Genomic DNA, 22133 nt, shown 5'->3' with positions numbered 1-22133 from the left:
AAGTATACAACTGATGAGTTTTTTAAAATTTTATTTATGATTTTAGAGAGACGGGGAAAGAGAGAGAAAAACATCAATTCATTGTTTCACCAAATTATGTATTCACTGGTTGATTCTCGTGTGTCCCCTGACAGGGGATTGAATTTACAATCTTGGGGTATCAGGACGATGCTCTAACCAACGGAGGTGTTCACCAGGGCCAACTGGTAAGTTTGGATTCATGCATATACCCATGGAACCATCAGCACAATAAAAAAATATAGATAACAGACCTGACTGGTGTGGCTCAGTAGGTTGGGCGTTGTCTGGTAACAGAAAGGTCGCCATTTCCATTCTGGTCATGGCACCTGCCTGGATTGCTAGCCAGGTCACCGGTTGGGGGTGTCTGAGAGGCAACCGATGGATGTTTCTCTCCCTCTCTTTCTCCCTCCCTTCCCCTCTCTCTTAAAAGTAAAATCTTTAAAATTGAAGACATCTCAGCCGTAAAACCTTCTGAACATTGTGTCTTCCAAAATGATTGATACTGACCTTTCGATCTCTTTTATAGTTATTAGTCTATTTAGGCTTCTTTCTCTTCTTGAGGGAATTAGAATATTTTTATTTTTTTGCCAGGAAGTCATTATTTCCCCTAGATTTTCTAATTATTTGATATAGAGTTACACATATAGCCTTTTGTAATTCTTTTAATTGCTACTCTTAGTGGTTATATTGCCTTTCTTATTCACAATTACCATTTAATATTATTTTTTCTATCCTTTACCCCTTATTCAGGCTTGTCAGCATATTTTTCCTTTCTATTTTAGTGGTCCTTTCACCTACTTTGGACAAATTGCTGTTTTTTAAAGATGTTTTAAAAAGAATTTACTTTCTACTTCTTTTGGTTTACTTGTACTATTTATTTTAGTTTTCTTGTATTAATTTTTAAGTTTGTGTATTTAATTCATTTTTCTTTTTAAAAATAATAAAAACTTTTAAGACTACACAATTTCCTCTGAGTATAGCTTTAGCAGTATTCTTATGGTTTTGGTATGAAGTGTTTTATTCGTAAGATTACGGAGGATTTGAAATTTTACTTTTTGTTTTTATTTAGTTAGGAGATTGTTTCTTCATTTCCACGTGGTTATATTTTTTTATATCTTTGCTGCTAATGTTTAATTTTATTAGATTGTGTCCAGAGAATGCAGTCCATGTAATCTCTTCTATTTGGAGTATTTGGAAGATTCAAAAAATATTTTCACACTCTTTTTTTTTTTACTACAATTCAATGATTTTTAGTGTATTCACAAGGTTGTGCAGCTACCACCACAATCGACTTCATAACATTTTCATCACTTCGGAAAGAAACCCATCCTTTTGGCAGTCATTTCCCCACCTCTTCAACCCCCCAGATCCTGAGCAGTCACTGATCTACTGTCTGTCTCTGTGAACCTGCCTGTTCTGGACATTTCATATCAATGCGATCATACAATGTGCGGTCTTTCGTGTGGCTCCTTTCACCCAACATAACGTTTTTAGGATTCATGCGTACTGCAGCATGTGTCAGTACATTCCTTTTTATTGCTCAGTAATACTCCATTTTGCAGGTATCGCACATTTTATTTACCCATTCTTAGTTGGTGGGCACTTGGGTTATTTCTACTTTTTACCTATTACGAATGATGCTACTTTCTGTTTGGTTTTTCATTTATCCGGCATGTTTTTCACCATTTATTAATCTATTTTCATTCTTTTATTTTTAACCTTTCTTTTACACATAATTTAGGGTTTTTTTTTCATATTTAAGACCCAGCTAGATTTTTTTTTAAAATCCTATTTGACAATTTCTGTTTTTGAGAGCGGAGCTTAGCCTGTTTATTGTATAACAGGTACATTGGATGTTGTTCCTTTTATCCTATTTTATGCTTATTGTTTATTTTACTTCATTATTTCCTCTTTCTTCTTTTTTCTCCTTTTGCTGCCTTAATCACATTTTCTTAACCTGTTATTTTATAAGCTTACTGTGCTTTTTAATTCTACCATAGTTATCTTTCCATTGCTATCATCATAATCAAATGTATTCCTTTATTAACACACCACAGTTAGATAGTGCCTAACCCTTTAGAGCACATTTATTTTTCTGTTCTCCCCAAGACTCAATGCCTCCATTTTGTTAAAATATATAGCCATTCCTAGTCCAGGGTTTTAATTAGAATTCTTTTTGGTTCATTTCTTCTGTTTTGAGCATACTTGGAACAAACAATACGAGTTTTTTGGACATTTTTTACATCCTAGAAGGCTGCTAAGGACAGAAAGTGAATTCTCTTTTAGCAAAGTACTAGTTTGCATTTTAACCAAAAAATGACATGACTGGCCAAGCTGATCATATTCACAATTTCAGGTGAGCAGGCCATGTGTCGATAATCAAGAATAGTTTTCTGTTTTGGGACGTCCTTAACATAGACATTCACTCCATCCGGCTGCCACTCGCGGGGACTACAGGTGTGTGCGGTGCTCCCCTCTACTCTGCTTTTGCTCATGTGCCTGACCTGGTTTCTCTCTTCAGGCTCCATCTTCCCAGGCCCATCTCTTCCAGAGGCCTCTTCTGACCCGCACCAGATGTGAGAGCTTCTTCCTTTGAATCCCACAAGCTACCTTGTTTTTATCTCTTCTGACATGGCATTAGGCTTTGTATCACTGAGGTTTGGTATTTATGTATTTTCACCCCTCTTCTCTTTTCTTGTGGTGGGGCAAGGTATCTTGTCTTTGTAATCCCAATGCCTAGCACGGTCCCTGCTGCTAATACATACTGAGATGAAAGGACTGGGAGTAATAAATTGGTCAAGGAACTGTACACTTGAATGAAAAAAGCAGCAGACTTTGATTTAATGATTTGTACACTTATTTTTTGCGTCTATGAGACAAAGTATTTATAGAGAACTGTCTTCATCATACCCTAGATATGCATTCTTGAGAATTTCCTTTTTAAAAGCATTACACTAAAAAAAAAAAGAACATTTATCATTCACTAATGGTATTAACTATCCTTCATCTTATGGCTTCCGACTGTCTAATGCTACAGTATCCTGGGAGTTTTGACCTGTTTAGAAGCTAAACTTAGCCCTGGCTGGTGTGGCTCAGTGGACTGAGTACTGGCCATGAACCAAAGGTTTGGCGGTTTGGTTCCCAGTCAGGGCACATGCCTGGGTTGCGGGCCAGGTCCCTTGTGTGGGGCATGCAAGAAGCAACCACACATTGATGTTTCTCTTGCTCTCAAAAAAAAAAAAATATATATATATATATATAAATATGTTTCAAGAACTTGATGTAGCTGCCCTTATACTGGTGCTAGAAATCTATTCTGCTCTTCCCTCATGGCCTCAGGGGTTAGTGGTGAGACACACAAATCAACTAACAGAGTGGCTGCACTCTGGTGAGGCCAGAACCTGTGAGTGGGGAGGGAAGCCACAGGTGGGCCCCTACCCAGCCAAGGAATGCTTCTCAGAGATTATCCAGATCAGAAAACTATGAAGGTGAGGCAGGCAGCCAGATATGGGTGGTGGAGGGGACGGGTGGGAGAAGTATACTTACTGAGCAGAGAAAACAAGTGCCAGAGAATATGCGCATTTGGAAAAGTATAATTACTTCAGAGGGGTTGGAGTGTCCCGACAGGAGATGGAATTTTTCTGTTTCTCTTACATTTTGTTTTCATTTTTAAAAAAGATTTTCTTTGTTTATTTTTAGACAGAGGGGGCGGGAGAAAGGGAGAAATATCAATGTTTGATTGCCTCTCGAGTGTCTCCTATTGGGGACCTGGCCCACAACCCAGGCATGTGCCCTGACTGGGAATCAAACTGGTGACCCTTTGGTTCACAGCCTGGGGCTCAATCCATTGAGCCACAGCAGCCAGGGCTCATTTTTAATTTAATTATTTTAAAAATAAAAAAGATTTTATTTATTTTAAAGGGAGGGGAAGATAGGGATAAATCATTGATATGTGAGAGAAACATTGATCTGTTGCTTCTCACACATGCCCCAATTGGGGACCAGGCCTAACCTGGAATCAAACTGGTGACCTTTTGCTTTGCAGGACAATGCCCAACCAACTGAGCCACACTGGCCAGGGCTATTTTTTTTTTTTTGTTTTACTTTTAGAAACACAGTGCCAAGGCACTAGTGGTTTAGTCATAAAGGAAAAGGGGCCCTCTCTTACCAAGCAGACGTGGGCTAGCTATGGCTCTTAGAAGCTTGAAGCTTGAAGACCTACTCTTGTCCTCCTAACCTAGATACCTCTTAAGTTCAAGGACAGTGTTTGATTCACTCTCAGCTCTGTCCCCAGCCCTGGTACAGTGCCAGGCAGCAGCTGGAGTTCAGACAATATTCATTGGATGAATAAGATGGCCACCCAGGACCCCAGGGGGTGGGGAGATGAATATTACCCTTTGGCACACCCTTGACAGCTTGGGGCTCTCAAGGTGGGTCCTGGGATGTCTTCGAGTAAAAAAGTAGTTAACTTAGCTGCAGGTCTCCTATGACAGACTTGCTAAGGAGAATCTACTCACAGAGCAGTGATGCCCTTTATCTTGTCAGCCAATTAATTCCTTAAGTACTCCAAGTTAGGGAAGGCCTGCTGATTTGATTTTATCTGTCTTTTAAGACTGATCTTTGATCATATCCCATTCCAGCTGGACTTCCTCTCCTCTTCTTCCCTCCTCCATCACTGATGGTGCAGGATCTAATTACCTCATCACCCCTTAATTTATTTATGAAAGGCCTGAGGTTAAAGAAAAGAACAAAACCCTTGGACCCTTGCATAAAAGCTTTCCTTTCTCCATTCCCTCCTTTATGCCCAATAAAACTTCCTTTTCTGTCTCTGGTAAGCTGGAATTGTTCTTACTTACAAATTTAAATAAATAAACTTTTCTCCCAGGGCTGAGTGGCAGCCAGCCATGTGGGTTAAGCCTGGCCTGCCACTCCCAATGGATCAATCAATCTTTCAGCAAGAATTCATTGATCCTACAGGAAGCAGATTTCAAAACCAGCACAGAGCTCTTGGATGTCCTGGCTTCCTCTTCACAAGACACTTGGGGAAGAGGAGTGTTTTGAAAATTTTAATTTTATTATCACACAAATACAACATGGATACATTCAGCGTTTTAAAAATTCTGACACAAATACGTGGAATAACAAGTGAAAGCCTTTTTCCCTTTCCTTGCATCCCATCCCACTGTAAGAGGTTGAGTGAATCCTTTTATTCAGACCTTTAAAAATGCACATTCATACATGTACCCCTATATAAATGTCTAACTTAAAAAATAATATAAATGGGATCACAACATAGGTGCGACTACCCTCCACCGCCCCCTTTTTCAAAACATGTCCTGGACATCCATCTGTCCAGTCAGACCACACAAAATTTAATGATTTTAATGATTGAAATAGAATTTGACAACATAGAGGGCCCATTATTTATTTGTTTCCCTACTGATGGGCGTTAACAAAATTTCACATTTTTCAGTATTACAAGATATGTTTCAAATACCAGTTCTCTGGGAATTATCCATTTAATCATGAACTTGTGGGTTCATTGTGTGCCATGCACTCTATTCGGGGTTGCGAGTAAACAAAACAGATACCTAAATATAGTTCTGAAAGATGGAAAAGGAGAACTTTCTTTTTTCCAAGATGGCAAGACAGGTTGAAGATCGGTCTCTATTTCAACCCAGGAGGCCGTGGAATCCGCCGAGTTGTCTACCCAGCATGGAAAGGGGCTCCAGGACCTGTAAAGGGCTGGCGAGGAAGAGGGTTGGGAAGCTCGAGTGCACTTTTCACAGACGCCCAGGGTCTGAGAGCCGCAGGTCGGGGGGCCTGTAGCAAAAAGCCGCTCACACACCATGCGCGGGACCCTGGGCGCAGGTCTGGCGGGGCGGGGCGGGGCCGAGCAGCGCGCGACCCTCAGCGCGCTCGGGGAGGTAAGCTCTAGGGCGGCCTCTCTGGCCCCAGCTCCCGCGGGCTCTATGACACCGCGCTGGCTCTTGGTACGGGGCGGGGTTGGTTGAGAGGGAGGAGACTACTGAACACCGTAGGTCTCGCGGTGAATCTAGTGGGGAGCTCTCTCGCGAGAACTAGGAAGTACCGCGCTTGCGCACTGAAGTAGTGCCTGGTGGCTGTGGCAGGTCCGCCGGCTAGTGTGGGGAGGGACATTGTAGTGTGGCGCTCATTGCAACCCCTGCGACTCGGCACCATGAGCAGCACCTTAGCCAAGATTGCGGAGATCGAAGCCGAGGTAATGGGCGCATCTGGCGCTTCGCTCTCCGTCCGAGCGTTCTTTTTTCGGCGGTGTCGCTCCTGCTTGAACTCCCTTCAGCCGCGTCAGGACTGGGCCGGCGTTCCCCGACTCCGCTCAGCTCGGACCCTACTTCCCCGACTCCTCTCAGCCTGGACCCGCGTCCCCCGACGCCCCTGTGTCCGGGGTCCGCGTTCTCCGACTCCCCTCAGACCGGGCCCGCGTTCCACAGCCCTGCACCTTGGTCGGTGCCTCCTTCCAGTGTTCAGCTCCTGTCCGAGCATTGTTTCTCTCAGTTTTTTCTCGTTTTTCTTTTTTTTTTTTCTTCTGTGAGCAACACCGAATCCCGTGCCCTTACTCCACCCCTGACTGCTCAAGTACTTCAGTATCTTTCCTTAGCATCCCTGGAAACCCCACCTTCCCCAGTCTCTACTTTGATGACTCCGTTTCCCCGGGAATAGAATCTTGAATTAGATTGACATCTGGGGTAGCTGTCGATTTCACCTGGATTATTGTGTGATTCCATTGCTGAAGTGCTCAGAACTCTTCAAACCTGGGGAAGTGGTAACCTTGTGTCATATGGGGGATGCCAGGAACAAGCTGTAGAAAAGGAATCCGCAGATGAGTTTTAGTCTGATCTGTGGATGCTAGTTGTAATGACCTTCGTCACGTCTCTATGGACCTCAGTGCTTTACTCTGTAATGTGGAGAATGGGCTGGGTGATGGAGAGAATGAGGTGTTAGTTTTAATTTTTTAAAATTGATTTTAGAAAGAGGAAAGGAGGGGAGAGAGAAAGAGAGAGAAACATTGATTTGTTGTTCCATCCATTTATGCATTCACTGGTCGATTCCTGTATGTGCCCTGATTGGGATCCTGTTGCAACCTTGGTGTATCAGGATGATGCTCTAACCAACCTAGCTACCTGGCCAGGGCAGATTTTCACTCTTTTTAAAGTCTGGTTGAAATGGATATGGGTAGGGCCCTGGCTGAGTAGCTGAGTTGGTTAGAGCATCCACCTGACAGGCCAAAGTTGCAGCAGATTCCATCCTGGGTAAGGGTACGTACAAGAAGCAACCAGTGATTGCATAACTAAGTGGAATAACAAATCTCTCCTACTCGTCCTCCCCGGCCCCCCCCATCTCCGTCTCATCAGCTAAAAAAGTAGGTATGGGTATACCGACATTAGGGGACCTAGGAAGAAGCATTCTCAGAGCTGGGGTAGCATTCATTCTGGATATTTTACTCTGTAGGAACTGCTTCTGATTTATGGCTGTGATTCTTCCCTTATAGATGGCTCGGACTCAGAAGAACAAGGCTACGGCACACCACTTAGGGCTGCTTAAGGCCCGCCTTGCTAAGCTTCGCAGAGAACTCATTACTCCAAAAGGTGGTGGTGGTGGTGGGCCAGGAGAAGGTTTGTGTTTTTCTTAAACAGTTTTAAAAAATCCCTCCGGTGTAATTTCTATCAAAATAATACAGGCATGTGGTTTAAAAATAATTTTAAAATTTCTGTCAGAGTACATTTGTATTTCTAAGACTGAATTCTTGAATTGTGTTTATTTTACTGGTTTCAAAAGTAAATGAATATTGTTTAAGTGAACTAGGGTTTTATTGATGTATATATTGTACTGATCCCAGTAGATTTATGGATGTAAATATATACAGTCAGTGTGATAAAAAGTAAGGAAATGGATGCAAAGGGAAATGAAAGTAGGAAGAATAAGCTGAAGCCAAGAGATAAGGTTAGGACCAAAAGTAATGTCAAAGTCTGTACACTTCCTAGAGAAGGGCCACAAATTTGGCTTTGAATGTGTTTGTAGCCATTGTAAAAAAAAAAATCAGTCACATAGTTCCCAGGGTTTGTAAGATAAAAAGGAAACCTGTTTTTTAGATCATTTATTATATAATACTTGAGTCTCAAATACCATGAGTACCAGAAAGTTATATAGTAGGTTAAGTGGTAGTGGGATAAAGTTTTTATATCAAACAGTTCATTAAACATTGTGAATTGCTCTAGGGGGATTTTGTGTGCTTAAGTTCTACTCCAGAGGTAAACTGTAAAAAATTGCAGAAACAGGTCCTAGTGAGATAGGTACCCAGAATGTGAAAGGAACTACATGTGTCTTAATACTCAGAGGTAATTTTCTTCCTCTTTTTTGATATTTATTGATGTTTTAGGTTTTGACGTGGCCAAGACAGGTGATGCTCGAATTGGATTTGTGGGTTTTCCATCTGTGGGGAAGTCAACACTGCTCAGTAACCTGGCAGGGGTATATTCTGAGGTGGCAGCCTATGAGTTCACTACTCTGACCACTGTGCCTGGTGTCATCAGATACAAAGGCGCCAAGATTCAGGTGAGTCAGTCCTGTAGGCCAGGGAAGGGAAGACTTCCATTCTTTTATTCATTTAAAAAGCATTTATTTGGAGCTGTCTGTATGCCAGACCTGATCTTTGATCTACCAGTCCCTCATTGTCTAGCAGGGAAGATAAAGCAGTGAAGACAATGCTATACGCTCTGGCTGGTTTGACTTGATTGGAGTGTCTCCCCATACTCCGAAAGGTTGGGAGTTTGATTCCGAGTCAGGGCGCTTACCCAGGTTGTGGGTTTGATCCCTGCTCTGGGTGTGTGTGGGAGGCAGCCAGTCAGTGTTTCTCTCTCAATGTTTCTTTCACAATGTTGTGTGAAAGAAACATTGATCAGTTGCCTCCTGCATGTGCCCAAACTGGGGACCAAACTCCTAATCCAGGCTTGTGCCCTGACTGGGAATCGAACCAGTGACCTTTTGCTTTGTGGTACAACACCCAACCAACTGACCACACCAGTCAGGGCAGAGGATTCATAGTTAAAGTAATATTCACATACTCATAAAGAAGATTGGATTTGGATCACTTAAATTTTGGATACTTGAGAAATAGATCATTCTGTTTGATCTGCTCAGATTTATAATCAGTTATTCCTTTTTTCCCCCGGTCCTTAATCTTGCAGCTTTTGGATCTCCCAGGTATCATTGAGGGTGCCAAGGATGGGAAGGGTAGAGGCCGTCAAGTTATTGCAGGTGAGTGGTCCAGAGCCACCATTCTGGAATGTCATTGCTTTACCAGGTACTGTTCCTTTAGATGGGGACTGTGGGTTTGGAGAGGATGCCATAGTGTGGGGCATAAACCTGACTTCTTACTGGAATAGAATGTCAGAATTTGTGGGACATCAGATCCCATTTGAGGAGAAACTCTAAAGACAGGAGAAGTAAAGTGCTTTGCCCCAGTATTGCAGTGTTCATGGCAGATTTTGAACTAGAACTCAGGTTTCCTGACTCTCACCCATGCTTTTCCTTCCTTTCATTAAGTAAACTCTTATAAAATGCTAATTACAGATTGCAGCAGTCTGCTATCCTGCCCCTCCTCACCTTCACTGTCACTCCCCATTGGCAACTATACTGTCAACTCTTATTTCCTCTGCTACTTACCTTCACACTTTTAAAAATTGAGCTGTTTTTGCTGTCTCATGGTTAATGAATTTTAGATATCATCTATTTTTTTTTAATTTTCGACAACTTTTTTAAAGATTTTATTTATTTATTTCTAGAGAGGGAAGGGAAGGAGAAAGAGAGAGAGAAACATCAATGTGTGGTTGCTGGGGGCCGTGGCCTGCAACCCAGGCATGTGCCCTGACTGGGAATCGAACCTGCGATGTTTTGGTTCGCAGCCTGAGCTCAATCCACTGAGCTATGCCAGCCAGGCCTGTTTTTTTTTTTGTTTGTTTGTTTGTTTGTTTTTAATGGTGGAGAATGAACTCTCTTTTAGTCCATACCTGTTTTTCCATTTTTTTCAAAGAAGTTATATCACAAGTTTTAGTTAAGTCATCAGTCATGACATGATTATGTAATAACTATGTAACTTTTGTTCAATGCTGAGATAAAGTAGTATGACTTTTTTTTTCCTGTTGAAATGTGTTTTGTTGCCTTAGCTGGTGTGGCTCAGTGGGTTGAGAGCTGGCATATGAAATGAAAGGTCATCGGTTTGATTCCCCATCAGGGTACATGCCTGGGTTGCGGGCCAGGTCCCTGGTTGGGGGTGTGCAAGAGGCAGCCAATCGATATTTCTCTCACACATTGTTGTTTCTCTCCCTCTGTCTCTCCCTTCCCCTCTCTCTAAATAAATAAATAAATAAATACAATCTTAAAAAAAGAAAAGGGAATGTGTTTTTTGAAATTTGTTTTTCATGGAGTAAATAATTGGTTATTATTTGGTTTTGTTTACTTTTTCTGTATTTGCTAATATTTTTCAAATGTTCCAACAGATTAAATGCCTATCAGTCAATATTTTTCTAGCTACTTAAATACAGTTCTAGAAATAATCTTGCTGATTAATTTCTCTTCCCCAAACCGTGACTCTACCGTTCTTTGTCGTCATGGCTCAATATGGGTTGGTTACTTTCTAGACCAGGACTGTCCAGTAAAGGAATGTTCTGCATCTCTGCTGTTCAGTATGGTAGCTGCTAGTCATGTGTGGCTGTTGAACACTTTAAATGTGCCTAATGCAATTGAGGAACTAAATTTTATACTTTTAATTTTAATTAATTTAAATGCAAATAGCCACAGGTGGCTAGCAGAATCTGTATTGGACAGAGCACCCATAGAATTTTTGCATGGCGGTTACCCAGAAATTTTCTTCTGTATTCATGTGTGGGATTTCCCTATTTCCTAGAGTCATTGTTTTACTTTTTTAGGGGTTATTGTTATATTTTGCTGAAGCATGTTCTATAGTAACCTCCCAAGAAAGGGTAAATGGTAGGTAAATATTTCTTTTTTTCCACTTCTACAGTATTTTTATTCTACCCTTACATTGAATTATTAATGTAGCTATTTTATGGAATTGGTGATGGAAATGTTCTTGATTGCTATAGTGGTTAGATAGGTATATATATTTGTCATCAAACTATATGCTTAACTTTGGCACAACTTATTTTTTGTAGATTATGCCTCAATAAAGTTGATTAAAATATGCTAGCCAGATAATCTTATTCTTTTAGAATTCTTACTGTTCTAAATCTTTTAAAACTCTTTCATGGATTTAGGTTAATGCTTGGTTTGTTTCTTCATTCTGACTTGTTTTTGTACTAGTGAATCTAGAAGTTGGTGCATCTTCTAGGTACACTAGTAGAAAACCAGGTACACATCACAAATTGACTTCTAGCATAAATCTTTGTTATCCTTAAGAACTTCACGTGTGTCTTTGTATTTACAAAAACATCCTTTGTCTCTTAAGTGCAGGAATTGCCCCCATGCTCCCAATTTTGAGTATTTGGATTAGATAAATCTTTAATAAATTTTGCTTGGGTATAATTTTCATTTTTCAATTCTTCAGTGGCCCGAACGTGTAACTTGATCCTGATTGTTCTGGATGTCCTGAAACCCTTGGGACATAAGAAGATAATTGAAAACGAATTGGAAGGCTTTGGCATTCGCTTGAACAGCAAACCTCCCAACATTGGCTTTAAGAAGAAGGATAAGGGTGGTATTAACCTCACAGCCACTGTAAGTGGAGAAGGTGATATGAGGCAGGCTGGGGTGGAATGGATTGAGCTACAGGGACAGTGACATTTGGAAATTACCTGACTTCTAGCACTAATTGAAGTAACACATGACCTTGTAATGACTGACAGGAATCAAGAGTAGGATAAGGGTCCATCTCAGACTTACCTTTGTACCTTCATTTAATTCCTCTTCTGGGTTCTCTGTTCGGGATGGTATGGGAGTATAGACCAATCTTATGCTTGTATGAAGCATGTGCCTGCCAACATCATGTTTTTAGTCATTCCACATAGATCAGTAGAGTGTCTGCCAGGGCTAAGCATTGTTTTAGGCTCTGGGGAGTAGATGGAAGAGGGAGAAAAATAGACAAAAATTCTTGCCCTTGTATTCTAATGGGGGAAAATAGCAAACAAAATGGAGTAGATGTAGTCTAATAGATGACATGGAATCTGAGGACAAAAGTAAACTAGGGAAAGGGGATGGAGAATACAGTGGGAGGGTTGCAGTTTTAAGTAGGTTGATCAGAGAAGTCTTTAGTAAAGTGACATGAAGGAGTGAACCAAATGAATTATCTTTGGGGAGAGCATTTCTTTTTTTAAAATTTTATTTATTGTTAGGGGAAGAGAGGGAGAAAGAGAGGGAGAGAAACACCAATGTGTAGTTGCCTCTCACACACCCCCTACAGGGGACCTGGCCTGCAACCCAGGCATGTGCTCTGACTGGGAATCGAACCAGGCCTATGAAACAAAGAATTCTTGTTTCATCCACTAAGCTATACCAGCTAGGGCGGGAAGAACATTTCTTGTACAGGGAGCATTCATGGCTCTGAAGTAGAGCATGCCTTTGCATGTTTGAGGAATAACAGAGTGAGCAAGTAGGAAAGTAAGAGATGAAGTCCTAGAATAGGGCCATACACACTTTATTTTGCAGGAATTGAGTAACTACTGTTTGGGTTCCAATCTGTGGAGAAAATACGGTTCTGATTTAGGTTTTAATGAAATCAGTCTGGCTGTTTGTGGAGAACCAACTGAAATGGATTATGAGCAGAAGCTGAGAAACCATTTAAGAGGTTATTGCAATAAGCCAGTCAAGAAGTAAAAGCTTCTTAGACCAGGGTTGTGATAGTGGAGGAGATGCAAAGTAGTTGATTGTGGAAAGGTTTTGAAAGTAGCTGATAGGAGTTATAGCCTTGGCTGACGTAGCTCAGTTGATTGAGTGTGGACCTGAGAACCAAAGGGTCACCGGTTTGATTCCCAGTCGGCATATGCCTGGGTTGCAGGCCAGGCCCCCAGTAGGAGGCATGCAAGAGGAAACCACACACTGATGTTTCTCTCTCTGTCTTTCTCCTTCCCTTCCCCTCTCTCTAAAACTATATAAATAAAATCTTAAAAATAAAAAAAGAAAGTAGCTGATAGGAATTACCCCTGGATTGGATGTGGTTTATGAAAGAAAGAGATGACTTTTTTGTCTAAGCTAGAAAAATGCAGTCTTACTACTAAAATGGTAGGACTTTGGGTAGAATAGATTTGGAGGGGAGGGGAAAAATCAGGACGTTCAGGTTGAGATGTCAGACACCCAAGTGTTGCTATCAGACAGTCATACGAGGAATGATCTGGGCTGTGGGTGTGCAGTTGGCAGTCATCAACTTCAAAGTTATAAGTTTAGCTGAGATCACTAGGAAGTGAGTGCAAATACAGAGAGGTTTAAGTATTAAGCCTTGTGGCCTCCTCAATGATTAGAGGTTGGTTGATGGGAAGAATCAGCAAATAAGACTTCTCAGACAAAGGAGGAGAAGAAAAACCAGAAGAGTGTGGAATCTTGAAAGCCAAGTAAAATGTTTTAGATTGGAGGAGTGATCAGTGACTGTCAGATGCTGCTTCTAAGTCATATAATTGAGGACTGAGAATTTCCTATAACGTTTAATGTCCTAGAGGTCTAGGCATTTTAACTAGCATAGGTTTAAACTGTCCTGTCTGAAGATCCTTCCCATTATCCTGTCATAATGTTTGAATTTGAGCATTCATTATTCTTTTTGTATTGGTTTGCTAAGGCTGCCATGATAAAGTGCCATGGACTGGGTGGCTTAACCAACAGAAATTAATTTTCTGTTAATTGTGGAGGCTAGATATGTGAGGTCAAGATGAGAGGAGGGTTGGTTTCTTCTGAGGTCTCTCCTTTTTGTAGATGGCCATCTTCTCTCTGTCTTCATGTGATCTTCCCTCTTGTGTGTTTGTGTCCTGTTCTCCTTTTCCTGTAGGGACATCAGTCACATTGGATTAGGACCTACCCATATGACTTCATTTTAACGTAATTATCTCTTTAAGACCCTGTCTCCAAATGGCAATGTTATGAGATACTAGGACTTCAACATGTAAATTTGGGTGGGAGCTGTGGAGACACGGGTCAGCCTGTGACACCTTCCTTAGAGTTTGGAAAGAGTTTTAGTTTTTAAGTATTTTCTACTAAAAGTCAGTTACTCTCAACCAAGAGAGCAATCTTTAGAAATGAATTTGCACTTTAGCTAGGGTTATCCAGATTCATCAGTAGATACTTTTGGGATATTTTTTTTTTTTGCTCTCTGACCAGTCAATGTCTTCTGTGCTTATTCAGTGCCCTCAGAGTGAGTTGGATGCGGAAACTGTGAAGAGCATTCTGGCTGAATACAAAATCCATAATGCTGATGTGACTCTGCGTAGTGATGCCACAGCGGACGACCTTATTGATGTGGTGGAAGGAAACAGGTATGAACCGACTGTTCAGTCTGGTACCCGAGTTTGAATTTGAAGCCTTGTAAGGGAAACAACACTGGATCATGAATCTAGCAGATGTTGATTCTAACTCCAGTTGTGCTACTGTCTCAAATATTAGTGGACCTTGGTTTCCTTAGCTGTAAAATGAAGGGTTGGTCTTGATTCCTAACATCCTTTTTGCTCTGAAATTTCATTATGATGGCCAGAGTCCCCATTTCAGGTACTTGGTGTGAACGAGGCTGACTCCTAAGCTCTGTCATATGATGGTCGAGAACCTTCTCAGTCTTTACTCCCAGAATTAGTTCATGTGAGAAATCCTATCGGCTGTCCTAACTCAGAGCAGGCCAGGCTGTGTCTGTTCTCTCTAACCTAAGAGTACGTAGCTGAAACCCTAGTCCGTGAAAAACCACTATTATTAATATTTGAAATTGAAAGATAATTGAAACCGCTTAAAATTTTTGGTGGCATTTGGATAGAATATTTTCTGGTTGCTTTCCTTTGAGTTTGTTCATATTTGTTTGGGAATTTATTTGATCCTCATTTGAAAACAAAGCCAGTGCTTTGAGTTAGACATTTTATAAGTGAGCCCCTTGAAGCCTGAGAATTTGCGGCCTGCCTAATTATTGCTAACTTTAGCTGCCTCATTGGCTGGACATTGGAATTATGACATTGTCAGGTATTGTATTTGAAAATTTCTTTATTCTTTAAAAATTATCATGCAATATATTACAAGAAATATATTTACATTCTTACAATTCTTAAAACAACTTTGTAGGAAATTGACTCTGAGACTTGCTGATGGGCCCATATTTTAAAAGTCACCGAGCTATCAGTAGATTTAGTCTGTGTGACTCCTGGGTTTAGTCTGGGTTCTTTTTGTTGTAGCATACATTTTCAGTAGGTAGCTGCATGGTTGGAACTAGGGCCTGGGTTTTGTTATTTCTCAACTCATAGTTCACTTTTTGGATATTCTGCTTTGTTTTGGTAGAAAGTTTTTCTTTGTGGGGTGGGGGGTTGATCTGCCTCTTATGGTCCCTTTTGAAAGTGTCTCATTTGGGGTTCTGGGTGAGGGGGTGCTGATAATCAAACTGATAAGTCTTGTCAACAGGTCCAGACTAACATCCTGTTTTTTTTTATAGAGTTTATATCCCCTGTATCTATGTGTTAAATAAGATTGATCAGATCTCCATTGAAGAATTAGATATCATATATAAGGTACCTCACTGTGTACCCATTTCTGCCCATCACCGCTGGAATTTTGATGACCTATTGGAAAAGATCTGGGACTATCTGAAACTTGTGAGGATGTAAGTCTTAGTGGGTAGGGTAATATTGCTGTGGGAATTAAACCAGACTGTCCTAAAATGATATCCTCTGGAGCTCATTAATATAATGTCTTTTAGAAGATATAAATTAAATCCTTTTATCTTCTAGGCCATAATTGAGGGCAATTTTTTTTTAAAGATTTATTTATTTATCTTTAGAGAGAAGGGAAGGGAGGGAGAAGAAGAGGGAGAGAAATATCAGTGTGTGATTACTTCTTGTGCACCCCACCACTGGGAACACCTGGCCCACGACCCAGGCATGTGCCCCAACTGGGAATTGAACCAGTGACCCTTTGGTTCACAGGCTGGCATTCAGTCCACTGAGCCACATCAGCCAGGGCGAGGGAAATATTTTTCTCAAGTTGGGGGTTATCTGGATCTCTTCTTCTCAGGGGTGATGGAGGGTTGATTTACATTTTGTACATGAAACATTCCCAGAAGTAGATAACCTCTGTTTCTTCTCTGTTCTAGTTACACCAAACCTAAAGGCCAGTTGCCAGATTACACATCCCCAGTGGTGCTGCCTTACTCCAGGACCACAGTGGAGGATTTCTGCATGAAGATTCACAAAAATCTTATTAAAGAATTTAAATAGTAAGTATCATGGGCACATAAGTGGTACCTTCTTTTTCCTGTGAGTTACTGATCCCACTAACTAGAAATTCTTAGGAGAGCATTAAGCAAAGTGGTCATTAGGGAGGCTGCTGAGGTGCTTGTTTGGTTAGAACTCTGCAGTGTCTTAAAGTCATGTGAAGTTGGAGCAGGAAGAGCTCTAGAAGCCTTTTCTGTTTAGGAAGGCTGACAGTACAAAGGGCTCTGACTTTTTCTTATTAATTTATCTTCTTGGCAAACCTAAGTGTTAATTCTTCTTGCTAACATCATACTGGCCTCCAGTGGGTACAGTCCCCCCTCTAAACCTCATGCAGTGGTAAACACCTTAATCTCTTTCTCATACTTTTTATTGCTGAGAAGGCCTAGAAGCAATGATAACCCACTAACAATGAGCAATCTCATTATTTATTTGTTATTTTTAATAACTTATTTTGAACTGATTTTAAATTTATAGAAAAGTTGCAGAAAATAGTCCAGAGAGTTTTCTTGTATCTCACCCTGCTTCTGCGAACATTATCAGCTCCTATAACCACAGTACAGTTACCAAGAACAGAAATTAGCATTGAAATATTACTTGAATTTTAATACCTTTTCTACCAGTGTCCTTTTTGTGTTTCAGGAATCTACATAGCATTTAATTGTTACTTCTTAGTCTTGCAGTGCCTCAGCCTTCCAGTACTATTCCTTAGCCTTTCACTGTCTTTGAAAACGTTGACACTTTTGAAGAGTATTGATCACTTATTTTGTAGAATCTCCTTCACTTTGGGTTTGTTCAGTGTTGTCTCATGATTGAAGTGAGATGCATTTTTCGTAAGAATACCACAAAAATGATGATGTGTCTTCAGTGCATTATATCACTGGATTTGTGATATCGATAGGTCTTATTGATGGTGATATTTACTTTGATTACCTGGTTAGGTTGGTGTTGGGTATTTGATTTTTTTGGTTCATGTTACCCTTCTCCTCTTTTTCTTTTCTTTTCCTTTCTTTTTTTAATTATTGATTTCAGAGAGAGAGAAACATCGATTTGTTGTTTCACCTATCCATGCATTCATTGTTGCTTCTTATAGTGCTCTGACCAGAGATTGAACCTATGACCTTTTTATACTGGGATGTTGTTCCAGCCAACTGAGACACCCAGCCAGGGCTTATCCTTTCCCTTTTCCATATATATATATGTGTGTGTGTGTGTGTGTGTGAGAAGATTTTACTTATTTTTAGAGAGGAAGGGAGGGAGAAAGAGAGTGAGAGAAACATTGATGTGTGAGAGACACATTGATTGACCGTCTCTCACACACCCCCAACTGGGGACCTGGCCTGCAACCCAGGCATGTGCCCTGATTGTGAATTGAATTGGCAGTCTTTTGGTTCACAAACTGGGGCTCGATCTACTGAGCCATACCAGCCAGGGCAGAAATAGTGACATTCTAAAAACACTCATTTGTTATCTTAAGAATACTGAAAGAGTGAAGTCTTTTCTTAAGCCTTACATTCCTTTTATTTAAAATAAATAACTAGCCCTGGCTGATGTGGCTCAGTGGATTGAGTGCTGCACTGCGAAGCAAGGGATCGCTGATTCGATTCCCGGTCAGGGCACATGCCTGGGTTGCAGGCCAGGTCCCTGGTGGGGGGCACGTGAGAGGCAACTACACACTGATGTTTCTCTCCCTCTCTTTCTCCTTCCTTTCTCCTTTCTCTAAAAAAATAAATCTTAAAAAAAATAACTATATTCCACTTGTAGGTGCTAATTTTCATTATCCTCAAACCATTATATTTTCGCACAGGCTTGAATAAGTGGAGTCTTGGGAAAAGTTAGACATTTTCCCTTTCCAAACTTCATAGATTTCTATGTAGCTCCTGCCTTCCATGGTGGCAGAATACTGCAAAGCCTCTAGAACTATAAGTTCACCAGGGAATTAAATGAGAGGAGAAGAATATTTTGGAGAAGAGACATATCAAAGCAAATAGAATTTTATTTGGTCACTATTTTCTTGTTTTTGTTTTTTAAATAATTGCCCAAATAGCTTTTTAACCATCTTAGTAATAGAAAAAATTAGACTTTAGACCTACTAATTATAACTTTTGTTTATGTTGCATTCCTTTTATGTTCTTGACCAGATGCACAGCACATATCTTTTGATCATTTATTATATGTGTTTCCCGTGTGTTACAAGATTTATATATATCATTTTAACCACGTTTTTCTTATCTTTTGCTACTTTACATACTTTTCTCATCTTCATGCACAAAACTTACTCTTTTTATTTAATTTAGAAGTATGATTAATGATTATATGGCTTTTCATATTTTTTGTTGCATTACTTTCCAAAAGGGGTGAACCTTTTACATTGCTGTCAACAAAATAGGAGTCACAGACTTGACTGTAGGCATCACTGATAAAAAGTAGTTTTCTTGTTTAAGATGATAAAATGGTCACCTGCTTTTTATTTACCTTACTTGTTAGTAAATTAGAAAAATTTTATATATATATTTGTTTTACTAATACTGTTATAGCTATTCCTGTTTATCTGTTTTTTCAAAAGTGAAATCTCATTTAGTGATTTCTGTTTGGAATATAGATTTTTCAAGTTTTGATGCAAAGATGATATAACAACAGTATGGCCACCATTTTCTGTGCATTGGTACATAGTTCTTAGCTTCTGAGAGGCAGGTCTCAGTGTTTTGTTCACCAGTTTCCATCAGTACTATATACTTTTAGCATTGGAGGCCTATGGATAAAAATTATCTTCATGCACTCTAAGAAATCAGGAAAATATACCATTTGTGGTTTCTTGATAGGGTGGGAGAATTTTCCGAGCATGGCTGACCGGGGGCGATGTTTCCTATCAGTACCCACTGATGGTTTCAGTAGACCCAACAAAAAACTGGTGTTCTTTGTTTAGAAAGAAATTTTTTTATTGATTTTTGGTGAGAGAGAGAGATAGGGAAGGAGGGAGGGACAGAGAAACAGACAGACACATATATTTCTTGTTCCACGTATTTGTACATTCATTGGTTGCTTCTTGTATGTGACCTGACTGGAGATCAAACTTACAACCTTGACATTATTAGGACAATGCTCTAACCAACTGAGCTGCTCGGCCAGGGCCGAAACTGGTATTCTTTCACAGTCTACAATGGACACTGTATTTGTAAGAGTTTCCAATCTGAATCATTTTAGGCTGTTTCTCTGTAACAAACCCATGCTGCTTTTAATTTTAAGCTAGTCTTGTCACATTTATTTGTGTTTTTTCTCTTTGACCTTCTTAAACGGGTTCTGGGACAAGAGGAACTACGTAACTTCCAATAGTCTTTGCTACTTTGAATGTGAAGGCTCCAGTGTGCCGTACTACTGGGGAAGCTACAGCCTCTGACTTCTGAGTGTGATTCTTGACTGGGGAGAGAGGACCTTGGCTGTCGCAGTACTATGGCTCTCTTAAGAGCTGGAATGCTAAACCTGAGCAGAAATGGCACCCAGGTAGTTAGGGAAGAGGCTAGGTGATTGTACTGACTGTTCTTTTTTCCCTTCCATACAGCGCTCTGGTCTGGGGTCTCTCTGTGAAACACAATCCTCAAAAAGTGGGTAAAGATCATACATTGGAGGATGAGGACGTCATTCAGATTGTGAAGAAGTGAAACCTTCCCCCTTCCCGATCTACTGGGCCAACCACTGCAGCTTTCCCATGACCAAGCAATCCCCTTCTGGCTTTGGCAGCCACTGGATCAGGATTCAGGGGAGGGAGGTGGAGGTACCCATACTGAAACTTCATTTGTCTTTACTGGGCATCACCTTGTATGCTGAACTGCATAAAGGACCTGGTAGGCCAGCTGGCTATGTGCAGTTCATGTGTCATTGTCAGAATTTCTTTTGGGATGGACTAAATGACAATGGGTATGTACAGTGAGGCACCTGCAGAAGGGGTACTTGGGAGCTTTGTCTTGAGTATGAACTGGCTAAAAATGTGATTGCAACATCTTAGCTGATATTTAGTCATGGGAAACCCTTCTAACTGTATATGGCCCTCAGTCCTTTTGAATGGTCTTTCCCAGATGATGCTGAAGAGGAGGACCTGAAGGGCTGGATGTAAGTAAACTGTTTCTTGCAAGGCTACCCCATTTGGGAGATGATGTAGTGTGGTGATTGAGTAAAGTACTCTGAGCAGGCACATTGGTGTTTGAGTTGCAGGTTTACTTATAATTAGTTGTGGAACCTTGCACAAATTACTCAACCTCTATAAGCCTCAGTTTCCTCATGTAACATGGAGATAGTAATAGCATCTTCTAGAGTGGAGATTGTTAGTATTAAGGAACATGGTACTTATAAAATGCTTAGCACAGTGTCTGGCATGTAAGTACTTGGTGGATGTTAGCTTTTGTTGTCACTGGTCCCTTTACCTGGGCTGCTTGTCTGCTCTAGTCGGAACACAGCTGTCTATCAGTGTTGGGCTGAATGTTGAGTTGAACCATGCTGCCAGGTGGGCCTCTAAGTGTCTCCTTTCCTGTAGCTCAATCTTTCTGCTTGAACCCCCATGGCAGTCCTGGCCTCAGCCATGCAACCTGGGTGAAGGAATGGAGGCAAAACATTGCAAGTGAGGCAACCAGTGTGATCAGAGCAGGTTTGTGTGTACCTGTGTTATGAATGGAGGTGGGAGTTTAGGTTAGAAGGGGTGGGGTCAGGACTATTTGAGAGGGTACTAAAGGTATAATCAGAAGTTTTGGGCTGGGAATAGGGGTTTTGAAGGGATTGACCTGATGATGGGAAATTGGCAAAAATCGTTTTGTGGTGGACTTGGCTAGTGAGAATACAGACAGGGAGGGTGTGGGCATGTAGGCCCAGAGGAGAAGTTTAAACTTGGTAACTGATTTGCTCTTTAGAGGAAGAGAAGTCAGAAATTATTTTATTATGAATAACAGGTATGATAGAGAAGGGTAGTCCTTGAGAAAATCAGGAAGGGACCATCTGGAGGAAGATAGAGTTCGATTGTAGATGCAGTGAGCCAGAGCTGGCAGGTTGTAGAGATGGAGATGTGGGATTATACACATACTCAGCCTTTTGTAGTACTTGTTTCTCCTGCTATCTTGGTGATAGTTGTTTGCCTCTGATAGTCTTCCTAGAGCTTGGGCTTAACATTGTCCCCCAGACCCCTCAGGCCTGGTATCCTACTTACTTTGCAGGATATACATCTTGATATTACTGGTGCATTCATGATAGAGGCCATAATCCAGAGCTTAACTCTTCAGAGAAACATTGGCTTTCGGAGCTAACAGATTTCCAGCAAGGTTTGCTCTCTAGCCAGAGCATATATAAGGTTTTGGAGGAATCCTCATGCCCAAACTCACTTTCATTGAGCAGGAATTTAGCACTGCCTGGATGCTGGGGAGGAAAGCTGGCTGAAGTCCAGTTCATCCAAGGCCCCAGGTTGTGTTTTGATTAGACCTTCCTCCCCTTGCCCCATCAGTAGCCCATGGTGCTTGAGTGCATTACTTGAGAGAACTCTTCCTTTCTCTCCCTTTTTGGCTCAGACTTGGGAGTTCTGGGAAAGGGATACAGTTTTGGGTTAGGAATGCTGCTTGGGGTAGAGCCACCAGGAGGCCATTCCTACAGCTGAAGGCTTTCATAGTGGTTTGGCTGCGACACATGAATTTCCTTGGC

At 40.9% G+C, this 22133-nt stretch overlaps 1 protein-coding gene across 1 annotated transcript; it reads left to right on the top strand.

Moving 5' to 3' along the window:
- The first annotated feature begins 6118 nt into the window (after positions 1–6118).
- DRG1 (developmentally regulated GTP binding protein 1) lies at positions 6119–20646 on the top strand. The gene is made up of 9 exons (XM_045826815.1): positions 6119–6262; positions 7553–7676; positions 8441–8616; positions 9249–9318; positions 11627–11796; positions 14404–14534; positions 15683–15850; positions 16340–16462; positions 20017–20646. Exons 1-9 carry the CDS (start codon positions 6221–6223, stop codon positions 20114–20116), a joined length of 1104 nt encoding a protein of 367 aa, XP_045682771.1. The 5' UTR covers positions 6119–6220; the 3' UTR covers positions 20117–20646.
- Positions 20647–22133: the final 1487 nt, after the last annotated feature.

Source organism: Phyllostomus hastatus, unplaced genomic scaffold (assembly GCF_019186645.2).
Source record: "Phyllostomus hastatus isolate PE091 unplaced genomic scaffold, TTU_PhHast_1.1 phas_scaffold_760, whole genome shotgun sequence".
Taxonomy (NCBI): Eukaryota; Metazoa; Chordata; class Mammalia; order Chiroptera; family Phyllostomidae; genus Phyllostomus; species Phyllostomus hastatus.
Note: the sequence above shows the minus strand (reverse complement) of the source record. Positions and strands in the feature narration are given on the sequence as shown.

Excerpts from the sequence above, each read along its gene's own strand:
- DRG1 (XM_045826815.1), top strand. The coding sequence starts at position 6,221 with ATGAGCAGCACCTTAGCCAAGATTGCGGAGATCGAAGCCGAG. Across the intron at positions 11,797-14,403 it reads GTATTAACCTCACAGCCACT|TGCCCTCAGAGTGAGTTGGA; the intron begins GTAAGTGGAGAA and ends GTGCTTATTCAG. Across the intron at positions 14,535-15,682 it reads GATGTGGTGGAAGGAAACAG|AGTTTATATCCCCTGTATCT; the intron begins GTATGAACCGAC and ends TTTTTTTTATAG.